At 37.5% G+C, this 12,998-nt stretch overlaps 2 protein-coding genes and 1 non-coding gene across 3 annotated transcripts; 1 reads left to right on the top strand and 2 right to left on the bottom strand.

Annotated features, from left to right (window-relative positions):
- On the bottom strand, positions 3,415-3,487 carry TRNAF-GAA. Its single transcript has one exon. It is a non-coding gene; the product is annotated as a tRNA-Phe (tRNA).
- LOC109229865 (autophagy-related protein 8i) lies at positions 3,526-7,598 on the top strand. The gene is made up of 5 exons (XM_019395417.1): positions 3,526-3,634; positions 3,735-3,790; positions 5,472-5,524; positions 7,080-7,198; positions 7,297-7,598. The coding sequence occupies exons 1-5, from the start codon at positions 3,601-3,603 to the stop codon at positions 7,395-7,397; spliced, it is 363 nt and encodes a 120-aa protein (XP_019250962.1). The 5' UTR covers positions 3,526-3,600; the 3' UTR covers positions 7,398-7,598.
- Positions 8,527-12,138, bottom strand: LOC109229857 (tRNA:m(4)X modification enzyme TRM13 homolog). The gene is made up of 9 exons (XM_019395410.1): positions 11,999-12,138; positions 11,830-11,895; positions 11,442-11,741; positions 11,113-11,341; positions 10,952-11,009; positions 9,783-9,869; positions 9,538-9,663; positions 9,255-9,390; positions 8,527-9,143 (listed from the first exon to the last, which is right to left on the bottom strand). Exons 1-9 carry the CDS (start codon positions 12,070-12,072, stop codon positions 8,915-8,917), a joined length of 1,305 nt encoding a protein of 434 aa, XP_019250955.1. The 5' UTR covers positions 12,073-12,138; the 3' UTR covers positions 8,527-8,914.

Below are 12,998 nucleotides of genomic sequence, written 5' to 3'. Positions count from 1 at the left end.
CTCCTCGAGAAATGACATCTTCTCGACCGGGATTAGGTCGGGAGTCTTCACTCAAAAAAACCTTATCCTCATCTATACTCGAGAGCAACACCTTGGTGGCCCGACGTTGGAGTTTTATTAACCCGTCTCGAAAGAGACGGGGGCTGTACAACCTGATGAGGTGGTCGAGGGTGAAAGGCATCCCTTCGTCTTTGTTCGCGAAAAATCGGAGTAGAGTGACTATCCGCCAAAAAGAAGGATGGATCTGACCGAGTGTTATTTGATATTGACGGAAAAAATCGATAATAATGGGATCGATAGGGCCCAGCGTGAAAGGGTAAGTGTAAACACTTAGAAACCCTTCCATATGGATACTGATGTCTTCTTCGAGAGCCGGAATCACCACCTCTTTATCTTCCCAATGGCAGTCTTTCTTTACTTGCTCGAGGTCACTCTCAGTTATCGAGCATATATATCTCGACATTGGCTCGCACCGACCAGGAACCGACAAAGTTTTCTCGACTTTGAAGTTGGAATCAAGGACACACCCTTCTCGGGAACGCACTCCTCAGGGCGCGGCTCCACCGGTGTTTTATCACCGGCCGACTGCGATGAAGAAGCTTTTTCCTTTTGAGGAACAGTTTTTGACATTTTCGCCATTTTTGTGTAAGTTTAAAGAAAGAAGAAGAGGATAAGGCTTGGTGTTTTGAGGGAAGGTAGGTAACGAAGCCTAAAGATTGTACAGAACGGAAAAGCTTAAAAGATGTAAAGAGCTTTCGAGATTAGAGCAGAGATCAAGAGTAAAGTTGGGCAAAGAGAAGGAAAGCACATTTATAGGATGAAGATGACAGTTCAGAACCAATAATGGTCGAGAATAACTGACAGGTATTTAATGCCTCGATATATGAACCGACGGGACGTTTCAATTACTTCCGTCACATACATCATGAGGATGACGTCATGACAGGCCGAGGTATAAAATCGAATGCTCAGTTTGTTTTTTCTCATTGCACTCCAAGAAACGAGGGGACTATCTGTATAAGGTTAAAACCGGGCCTACCCGATTATACTATTTGATCGAGGCCAGAGAATTGCATCGAAGGCCAGCCTCGTAGTGGATCAGAACAGAGCACGAAGATAAGGTATCTAGTTTGGGGATCGAGGTGCCTGTCGAGATCGAGGCCAGCAACGATCTAGACCAAATATAGTAGACTTCGAGCAAAGAGCAATAACGGAAAAGCGGGATGTCCGTGACCGGTCGAAGATCACGGCAGAAATCCTGTAACAGATCAAATCAAGGGCGATTGTTCAGGCTAATCATGGGATTTATTTCCGTAATTAGAATAGTACCATAGAAAGGATTCCTCTACTACATAAAGAGGGTTTTTATCATTTTGTAGACACCTTACACTCTGAGAGATAAAAGCAATACGCCCTTTCTATAGTTCATCAGCTTGTTACATTTTAACTGTTCTTACACAAACTAGTTCGAGGGTATTCAAGCTCGAGAGCTGAATTCTGTTCAAACAGTGGTTTGCCTTATACTATAGTTAATCTCTATTATTACTCTTTGCATTTATCAATTGATATCAGGTGAAATCACGTATCCTTAAAATCACATAATAAGTTTAATTGTTATCCAATTTTAAAGGCAAACAATCACACTAGGCTCTAATTCACCGTCCTCATTTCCAATTTATCTGTTGATTTTCCTTAATTATTCAAATAACTCAAAATTCTACTTGAAGTTGAACAGAATATATCCACACCAAAAATAAAAAAAATAAAAAAAGCAAGACAAGGTTACAAAATCCTAACAAAAAGTGACTTATGAGATATAAAAACAGTTTAACAACTTTCACCGTGACTGTAAAAGTGTGATAATTAGGGGAAAATGGTTAAATACTTTGGTGAACTATAAAAACTGAAGGGTAATAGAAAAACAGGAATGCGGTGAACGTGGATCGAACACGTGACCTTCAGAAAAGCGGGATGTCCGTGACCGGTCGAAGATCACGGCGGAAATCCCGGAACAGATCAAATCAAGGGCGATTGTTCAGGCTAATCATGGGATTTATTTTCGAAATTAGAATTGTACCATAGATAGGATTCCCCCACTATATAAAGAGGATTTTAATCATTTTGTAGAAACCTTACACTCTAAGAGACAAAAGCAATATAACGCCCTTTCTATAGTTCATCCTCTTGTTCATCAGCTTGTTACATTTTAATTGTTCTTACACGAACTAGTTCGAGGGTATTCAAGCTCGAGAAGTGAATTCTATTCAAACACTGGTTTGCCTTATATTATTGTTAATCTCTATTATTACTCTTTGCATTTATCAATTGGTATTAGGTAAAATCACGTATCCTTAAAACCACATTATAAGTTTAATTGTTATCCAATTTTAAGGGTAAACAATCACACTAGGCTCTAATTCACCGTCCTCATTTCCAATTTATCTGTTGGTTTTCCTTAATTATTCAAATAACTCAAAATTCTACTTGAAGTTGGACAGAATATATCCACACCAAAAAATAAAAAAATAAAAGAAGCAAGACAAGGTTACAAAATCCTAACAAAAAGTGACTTATGAGATATAAAAATAGTTTAACAACTTTCAGCGTGACCGTAAAAGTGTGATAATTAGGGGAAAATGACTATACACTTTGGTGAACTATAAAAATTGAAGGGTATGAAAAAATTGGAATGTGGTGAACGTGGATCGAACACGTGACCTTCAGAAAAGCGGGATGTCCGTAATCGGTCGAAGATCACGGCGGAAATCCCGGGCAATTATTCAGGCTAATCATGGGATTTATTTCCGTAATTAGAATTGTACCATAGATAGGATTCCTCTACTATATAAAGAGGGTTTTGATCATTTTGTAGACAGCTTACACTCTGAGAGATAAAAGCAATATAACGCCCTTTCTATAGTTCATATTCTTGTTACATTTTAACTGTTCTTACACAAACTAGTTCGAGGGTATTCAAGCTCGAGAGCTGAATTCTGTTCAAATACTGGTTTGCCTTATATTATTGTTAATCTCTATTATTACTCTTTGCATTTATCAATTGATATTAGATGAAATCACGTATCCTTAAAACCATATTATAAGTTTAATTGTTATCCAATTTTAAGGGTAAACATTCACACTAGGCTCTAATTCACCATCCTCATTTCCAGTTTATCTGTTGGTTTTCCTTATTTATTCAAATAACTCAAAATTCTACTTGAAGTTGGACAAAATATATCCACACCAAAAAATAAAAGAAGCAAGACAAGGTTACAAACTCCTAACAAAAAGTGACTTATGAGATATAAAAACAGTTTAACAACTTTCACCGTGACGGTAAAAGTTTGATAATTAGGGGAAAATGGTTAAACTCTTTGGTGAACTACAAAAACTGAAGGGTATGAAAAATAGGAATGCGGTGAACGTGGATCGAACACGTGACCTTCAGATCTTCAGTCTGACGCTCTCCCAACTGAGCTATCCCCGCAGTCTTATAATATAAGTATTCAACTAAGTTAATCAACGTGTTTTCCTTCTTATGATCTTATCTTTAAGGACAGAAAAGTTCGTCCGTAGACGGCTCGGTTGTGAAGCAGAGAGATGGGGAAGGCTTTCAAAGAAGAATTTTCACACGGTGCTGTTTCAATCCTGGATCAAAATCCCTTTTTTCAAAAAAAAAAAATCAAACTGATTATTCTGACAATTTATTTCTTTTTTTATCGATTAAACTGCAGATGAGAGACTAGCAGAATCACAAGATATAATCGCCAAATATCCTGATCGACTGCCGGTGTGTCTCTATACTTTCGTATTCAGATTCCGCTTTTTCGTTGACTGAAAATTCGAAATTTTCGTATCTATGATTTTTTCCCCATTCAACCACTATGTTTTGTAGTTTTCTCTAGTAATTTGAAATTGGGTAATTAGATGATCACTGGGTTTAAAGTTAAAATTTTAGCTGAAAAGTCTTTAGGAGACTATAAGCACGTGAAGACCTAAGGTTAGTTCTTTTCTCAATTCATCTTATGCCAATTTATAGCTTCACTGTGCAAAAAATTATGTACTCCGTATATTAGTGTTGTATAATATCGTAAGCTGCTGGTTCAATTTAATTTGCTTCTTCCTACCAATTAGCTTTCCCATCTCAATTGATTCAAACAGTTTCGTAACTTCATCCTCACTATCTCCAATTTTTAGCCCCTAAAATTCCTCCAAAGTTTTGCATTTACTCATAATATGACTTTTGATGTTAATTAAAGGTCTTAGTTACGATACCCGAAAATCTAAGTGGCAGGAGAGATTCCTTCACCTTGGTAGCTTCAACATTCTATCGTGGCAATGCTTTAGCATCTCTAGTGGCTCCATAGCTTGCATGATTAGCAAATTCTTAGTCTGAAAGTATACTCCCCCCCCCTTTTTCTTCGGAACAGCTTTCATTAGTGGTTGGCACTTGTCAGGAGCTTTTTTTCTAGGATCCTTCATCACTAGACTGATTTAGTCTATAAGCTTAATAGTTCTTCTAAAGCAAATTCTGAATAATTTTATTCCGACCAATAAGAGATGTTGTCTACTTGAATTTTGAGGACAGCCCCGATACTTGATAATGTGGTTATTGCTTCTTCTTTCTCTTTCACAAAATCGGACAAATATTGAGATGGATAATCCCCTCAAGTTCAAAGCTATGACAAAGGTGAAGGAGATCTATTGTCAATTAAATGGTAGACGTGAATGAGGGTAGAATAGAGAGAGATAGATTGGATGCTGATACTTCAGCAATTTAAGGCTCTTCGAGAATTTTACGAGTGAAATTGATGACGATGAAGAGAAAGGAAGGACTTGGTCAAGTCAATCAAAGTTAATGGCAGACTTATGTTAGAATTAAAGGGAGAATATGATTAACATATTGATGGTGAAATGAAATATTACCTTATATGGAAGTACATACAGTTATGGTTGTCTGTAATTATATGTAAGATGGGTGCTGTGTGATTTATGGGCTTAACATTAGGTTTTGGGTGTTCGTATACTATTTTCTACATAGGTTGTATCCCCCTTGGATGTTTTCTTTAAAAAGCTTTACTTAACAAAAAAATTGAAAATTTTGCATGTGTTGTCCCTGTGTTTCTTTCTGAACCATAAGGGTTGAAGTCCCATTTTATCAACCATTAGGAGTTTAAGTGATAATTACCTGTTGTTACAGCTTCTGTTGAATAATGCACACACCAAAGTTTGATTTGAACCCTTTGCATAAAAATTAACTATTTGTGATTGTGGCTTACAATCGCTATAACTTATCCTATCCTGTTGACATGCAGTATTTGGATGATTGCTGTTCAGAAAGAAACATACAAACAACAAAAATATATTGGATTAAATGTTATGTTTTACCCTCTGGTGGTTATTGAATGCTCCTTCATGCATAGTGCACATTGTCATCATGTCATGAATTGATTTCTTTTGTATTTTTGCAGGTGGTGGTTGAAAGATATTCAAAGACTGACCTCCCTGAGATGGAAAAGAAGAAGTAAGCAACTATCATCTCGGTGTCATATTTCCTGCCAAAATCGGGTGTGATGTGCTTTATTATACTACTCATAAATATGATGTTTCTGAATCTCCTCTTGAAGCTTCTTACCCAGAGAACAGCAAATGTAAATCTCTTTCTAAGCTTCCTAGTTTTGATGCGCTTAGAGAATTTCTTGGAATATTTAGTTACAACGAAAATCTGAGGGCAGAGGGAAAGAAAATTCTTACATAAGGAGAGGGATAAGTGAAAAGAATGCTTAGAGTCTCTTTCTTTCCTTTGCAGCACATGCTTAGTGCTGGATCAATAAAATTCTTACCCTTCTCAAAAAGAAAAAGATTGTAGTTTTTCCGTAGAAGCACGTTCGTTCCTTTCCCTTATACCACCCAACATAATCGTGTTGGAATGGTGCTCCAAATTTTCCATAGATCCTTTTTCATCTTACGATCCTCTCCAGCACGAAAAGAAGGTTTTGACTTCCTGTAATATTACCAGTTTCACCCTAAAATGTAGAAACAAAATTCAGCAGTTGAATCGCAACCCAGTAATTTAAAAAGAGTAATTATTGTTTTCAACCTCCTTTTACACATGCAGCATCTATTGCAAATCTGCATATCTCTTCTTTGTATATATTCTTGAGTAGACACGGTTCATTAACTATAACCTAACTGAATGATGCAACCTTATAGGGAGCTCTAGTTTCAGAGAATAGAAATAACCCATCTCTTGTACATGTTGTGTACCATCTCGGTACTTCTAATTAAATTTCTTTACTATATAGGGAGCTCTAGTTTCCCAACTAAATGTAATAGGCTATTGTGGGGGTAGTGCCACTTGCAACAGATAGGTTTGATAGCAGGACTTCACATTAAATACCATTTTCTTGAACTATCGATATCAAAGAATCTGGGGCCTCTCACAACGTCTACACATTTTCCAGGGCTTTCAAAAACTTGGTCATCCTTTCAATTTCCCAATCATAGCAGTGCTTCCGTAGCTTACTTCCCATCCGTTCTGTCATCTACCTTGAGCTATTGGAACAGCTTTATGTAACGTGGGAGCTGAACAAGTCTGGGAACTTCTCTTTTAGTGGCCAATGTCCTATCCAGGCTACCTGCCAAAAAAATTATTCTTCTACCATCCCCTGCCTTAAATAGTATTTATGGGCTTCACATTTATTCGTAAATGCAACGAAAGCCCAATAACTGGCTCTCCTCCGTAGGCCCTGTTTTGGAATTTTATTTTAGTTTCTTGGAGGGGTTGTAGTTTAATTCACGGTTATACATATGGTTTCCTAAAGTTTGCTGAATGAACAGATACCAGAAAATCCCCCCCCCACACACACACACACACAACCCTCCCTCCCCTACCCCCTAACCCCCCCCCCCCCCCCTAAAAAAAAAAAAGAAAAAACCAAGACACTCCCCTACCACTATGTAGTCCTCTACTGTTCCTCTTATAATAGTCCTATAAGGTCCTAATATAGTAATAATCCTCCTCTTTTTCTTTTTTTTATCTTTTTTTTTTTAACTTCTTCTATTCATCTTGACCACAGATACCTGGTACCTCGTGATATGTCCGTTGGCCAATTTATCCACATTCTGAGTGGCAGACTCCATCTGGCTCCTGGGAAAGCTCTCTTCGTGTTTGTGAATAACACCTTGCCTCAAACAAGTAACTCCTAGTTTGTTCATTTGACTCACATGTTATAACACCATGACAAGGATTATTTGCAACGTCACTGATATGGTATGGATTTTCTTTTGCTGCAGCAAGCTTGATGGAGACGGTGTATGATTCTTTCAAGGATAAAGATGGGTTCCTCTACATGTGCTACAGCAGTGAGAAAACCTTTGGTCGTGCAAATAGTTGAGGATATTGTCATTCTTAGAAAGTGTACATTGTGAACTAGAATATGTAAATGGTATCTGTATTGCATGTCTGGCATACATGGTTGTTCTTCTTCCTGTATGTCTATACTCTCAACTGAATATCTGAAGGAAATTCAAATGTTATTCTATCGGGCCTTTGGAAAGAATAAAAAATACAAAGGTTGCAGTAAGTTTAAGGGTTAGGCCATTGCCTTGAACAGTTGAGAACAGTCCTCGTAGTTGGAGATAAATAATCCTAATCTGTTGAATTTTTTCTTCAATTCCTAATCTATTGAATTGAAAAGGCAAAAAAATTCCCGTGGTAAATTTTGAGAGTGCAATTGCTAATATAGACCTTTAGCAAGAGCCTCTTGAAACTAATGTACTATGGATACCATTGATGTGCTGGTTTCAGGTCCTTTCTCTTTTCTAACTCAGCTTTTCACAATCGAGTTGAGGTTGGTCAAAACGATATTGCCTCATAACCAGGTGCAAATAAAACAGTACAAATTGAATAGGTGTTAGCACAACAATTTCGAGTCAAGTGTTTGTATAATCTAAAGGCAAATGCTGTTGGACGAGACCAAATTGTGGTGCACTTGTGGAGTCATATTTCTCATTTGATCTACAACGGCCAATCCAGTTAACCCTTCGGCTTATCTCTGGCTAGACGTCCCAAGTCCACGTTCACTATGGCCATGGCATGCCATGTTGGAGTCCTTTCTGGGAAAATGATCGACATGCAAATCAACCCAGAAAATATTCCACCTTCTGTCTTCATCTTGTGGCTGTAAAATAAGCTTTGAGGTGCAATGGTTCCTTCTGATCAGGAGTAGTAGGCCGTTGTGAGTATATGCCAGAACACGTTGGTCTCACTGAAACGTAGAACATGGTCTGGTCTTCTTCGTCGAAATGGCCATTATAATTGTTTCAACCAAGACACCAACACAAGCTCGAATTCCCTCTTCCATGTTCAATTTAAGGTATTAGGACACATCCAAATTGAGAGCTCTTCAATATCGTTGGTAAGGCAACAAAAGCAGAAGAAGATTCAAAAGAGAGGATTACCAAGTACTAGTTTTGAAAAGGTTGGAGAGTGCGAGTCCATCCAAATGTTGGGTGATATTGAGGTGGTAGAATTCAACTATATCTAGCGTACATAGGAGGCTCCAAGCGTAATTTGGTCCTCAAGGTCAACAACAAAGAAATTACAGCCACTCTTTTTTTCTTTCTTTTGCCTAAAACCGGAACAAAATGTCAAAGGATATGACCTCTAAAACACATCTACTAAGAAAATGCTAATATCCAGAATACATTATCAAATTGTGAATTAGACCTACAGGTTTGAGAAAGCTAAATATCTGAGGGATACAAATGCAGTGTACCGGAAACAACCTCTCTACCTTCACAAGGTAGGAGTAAGGTCTACGTACACATTACCCTCCCCTAACCCCACTTGTGGGATTACATTGGGTTTGTTGTTGTTGTACAAATGCAGTGTACAACAGTATGTTAACACTCAGCTTTTCTGCCTAGCAACCAACAAACGGTTTTCTGGAGAGATATTTGACAGAACATACTTGACAAGCTCACATTCAAGTCTATGTTCCTTGAGCCACATAAACCTCCCAACATCTATAATATCCTTACACATCAACCCTACAACGGCTCTGTCCACAGCCTTCATATTCTTCACCATGTCTTTGACTTGGTATGTATTTAGATCTGATTCTACATGCTCATTTTCCCTGTGAACCACATGTAGAGGACATACCTTATAAGAGTCATTTTAGGAGCAAGAAAAGAGAAAATGTGGCTAGTGAAGAAACCTCTGAATAATACAAATAGAAAGACCATACCTGATCTGTAGATCAAAAGACCAATCAGTGCCACTGAGGTCTGACCCATGATCTGCATCGACGGCCCAGCTGGTAAACCATGTCATGGCATTGAAATCATCCTTGCTGATTCCCGAATTCAACATATATTGCTTATCTGCGGTACGTATCATTCATGAATTTCAACAAGTCACAAAGTTAGGCTGATGAAAGAGCATTTTTTTAGGAGAAACTAGAACGGGGTCAAAACTGATATGTGCAACAGAAAGTAGCATGAGAGGAGAGCGGGCAGAAGGCAGATTACTTATGTAATGCTTCCATTGACAAAGATGATGACAACATGTAGCTATAGCTAGGCCAATCATGGGGCAAGTCGATTCTGAAGGAGAATCATCACATTGTTCCCCGATACAACATCTTAAAGTCATATCTGCATCAATTTGCTTATTGTATTAGTTCATAAAGTAAAACTGGCCTGAAGAAGAATCAAATGCACTGTGTAAAGGCACGATTATGTTCTTTTTCTTATAGCAGAAAGAAAAGAAGTACCTGTAGCAGGCCCACAAAGATGTTTACCAATTGCCAGATAAGGAACTCCTTGTAAACTCTCAACAGCATCCAATTTTAGGTCCTCAACTGCAAAAAATTAAAAACTGCTAATTCAAAGTAATAAAGTAGAGGAAGATGGAAGGGGTAAAGTTGTTGCCATGTGACCATGAGGTCACGGTTCGAGCCGTGGAAACAGCCTCTTGCAGAAATGCAGGGTAAGACTGCGTACAATAGACCTTGTGGTCCGGCCTTCCCGGGACCCCGCGCATAGTGGGAGCTTAGTGCATCGGGCTACCCTTTAAAGTAGGAAGATGATCATCCAGTGAGTCAGGGCGACATGATTAGTTTAAGTCTCTTCCGTCCTTGTATGCTGATAGCTGTTTATTAGTAGTGCTTAACAATGACGGCAAAAAGATGCTGTAAAACTTGCTCATTTATTGAAAAGGATTTCAATTTCTTTTTGACAGGAGACGAGTGTTTCAGTTTCTTGTCAGATCCTTAGCTTTCATTTTGGGACTCCGAAGTTTATCGCCAGATATTGTCGAGCCTATATATTTCATTGCACAGACACATAGGAATGACCTAGTGAAGCTAGCAAGATGAGTAAATGGGTGATAGACGAGTCGACTAAATTCGAGTGGGTGACAAGCAGTTCATAGTTTACTCGTTTATCACTCAACAGTCAATAAATTGACAGGAAATCACTTTATACATCCTAGTAGCACAAGAATTATTCAGTTGGCTAACATATGAAACTGCAAAAAGAAATGGTCTTCTAAAATAAAAATAATTCTCTGCATGTCACACATGTATTTTAAGAAACAATCCTGACTCAAAAACCAAACAGCTTCGTCAAATACAACACAAATACTCCAATAGAAGCTGCAATGCAGTTAACCAATGACACTACATAGGCATCACAACTTGATAATGCAGCATAACCACAATCATTCAGAGACTAAAACAAATATGCTAAGGATAAAAAACTGATAGAATGAGATCATTGCGAAAGAGGAACCCATATCAACTTATATAGCATCGCCAGAGAATCCGAACAAAATTAACAAAAGATCAAAATAGAGAAAGTAGAGCCAAAAAGAAACAGTTCATAGCGAGGAAAGGGTTAATTTTTTTTATCAGATAAAATAAAAGGTTAATAAAGCCCTTACTGTCAATTCTCAACCGCTCTAGAGTAACACTCTCCTTCTGTCGCAGACTCCGGTCAGCCTATACATAATTCATGAATCATAAACACCAAAGGTGATTGATAGATATAACATTTATGACACAACAAAACATAAAGGCGTGATCTTTATACTTCTCGCCTGACCTTGAGCTTGTATGATTTGCGTTCGACCAATAAAATCTTGTTAATTCCATAACAGTCGGCCAGAACTTGCGTCAAATACCCTCTCCCTGCTCCAAATTCAACAACTGCAGGAACATCATCATCATCATCCACTGATGTTTCTGACTTAACTTTAAGAACCCCAAATTCTTCTAGATTCCCAAGAATTGAGGCTTGCTGCATTACATGTTTCTCTTGGAAAGGTAAAGTCCTGAAAAAAATGGGGCTGGAAAAATAAGATAACATTGGATTAAAGGGAACAAAAAGTGCACACAACATATACGAAAGAGTAGTATGATAGTAAAGAACACCGGTTCACTTGTCGATTAGTCCAAATGTCACAAGCTTGTGGAATCTTGAAAGAATGACGGATGTCATTACATACAGAAGCATGGACAGACTTGATTTTATTGATCAATTGGGAAAATTCAAAAAGGGTCATAGAATGAACAGCATTTCTCTTCATCTCTGAACTAAAGTTCTGGTCCCCTTGTTGTTCTTTGCCAGCATTGATCCCTTCTTGGTAATAAGGCTGAAGTAATAAAGATTGAGCTTGTTTGTAAAATGGGCATCGCTTAAGGTGACTTTGGAGATTCTCTTCCAGCACAGAGCTATTAAAAAATGGCAAATACAAAAAATAAATAAAGTAAAAATATGTATGGTAAAAACAAAGTGAGCATGAGGTTGTATTGTACATACTGAGAAGGGTGAATAGGACAAGGAATCCATTGTCCATTAGATCTTTGAGTGTGGTTTCCGCAGAACCTGAAGCAATAAAATCAAAACAAAGCTTGTTTTTTTAAATCGAAATATTGGAAGTAAGAACTTGAGGGGAAGTGTTATTAACTAAAGGGAGGGAGGGACTCACTGTGAATCTTTGAGAAGGGTGTTTGCGCAAAATCTCTTCTTCTTCGGAAGCCAGAAATTGCAGTGTGTTTCCATTAGTCGCGGCTTAAACCCTGCTGCCACTTACAATCCAATTAGTAAAACAGTGGAGACATTTTAGATTCAAAGGGATTTATTTTATTTTATTATATTTTATTTATCTTTTTTACTACCGCTACTCTAGCCTATATACATGACTTCTAAAATATTACATTACACCCTTAAAAGACTTTTTCTTTTCTTTAAATCTTAATCATAATAGTATTTGTCTAAACTACTCTTTTATTTTTCATTAACTTTTACTTAATTGATATACCTACTAATTAAAACTACAATAATTTATTTGAAAAAAGAGAAATAAGAGAATGTTATCAAAACTGTAATGCTGTAAAATTAATAAAACAATAAACTTTCTGAAAAAACAGAAACAGAAAGTTAGTAGAACTACAACGTCAAAATATATTCTGGAAACAGTATAGTAACTTCAAAATAAATTCTGAAAATAGTATAGGAATAAATCGAGCCCACTGAATACACAGTGTGTCCTTAAGGAAATTATTCCCCTCGAGTACCCGAGGTTGTGGAATATATCATCTCAGAATAGAACAATTTAACTCACCGGAGTGTTGGTACCAAAAATGTCGATGAACAGCGAACCACTCGAAGGCTGTAAAACACACTGGAATTTTATGTGCAGAAGAAGAAGAAGAAGAAGAAGAAGAAGAAGAAGAAGAAGAAGAAGAAGAAGATCAGAAAATTTTGTAAGTAAATATTCTGGGATTTGAAGGAATATTTATAGCCAATTTGGTATTGTTTCTGAAAAGGTTTGCAACCTTTCAGAACAGTCATAGCTGTTGGAACAGGTTTGACACTGTTTCAGAACAGCCATAGCTGTTGGAAATATTGCGGGGAAAAATAAACGGATTTAAAATAATCCGGGAAAGAAAACAGACCGGAACGGATCGCGGGTCATGGGTTATTCC

Source organism: Nicotiana attenuata, chromosome 1 (genome assembly GCF_001879085.1).
Source record: "Nicotiana attenuata strain UT chromosome 1, NIATTr2, whole genome shotgun sequence".
Classification (NCBI taxonomy): domain Eukaryota; kingdom Viridiplantae; phylum Streptophyta; class Magnoliopsida; order Solanales; family Solanaceae; genus Nicotiana; species Nicotiana attenuata.
The sequence above is the reverse complement of the archived record's forward strand: the minus strand, read 5'-3'. Positions and strand labels throughout refer to the sequence as shown.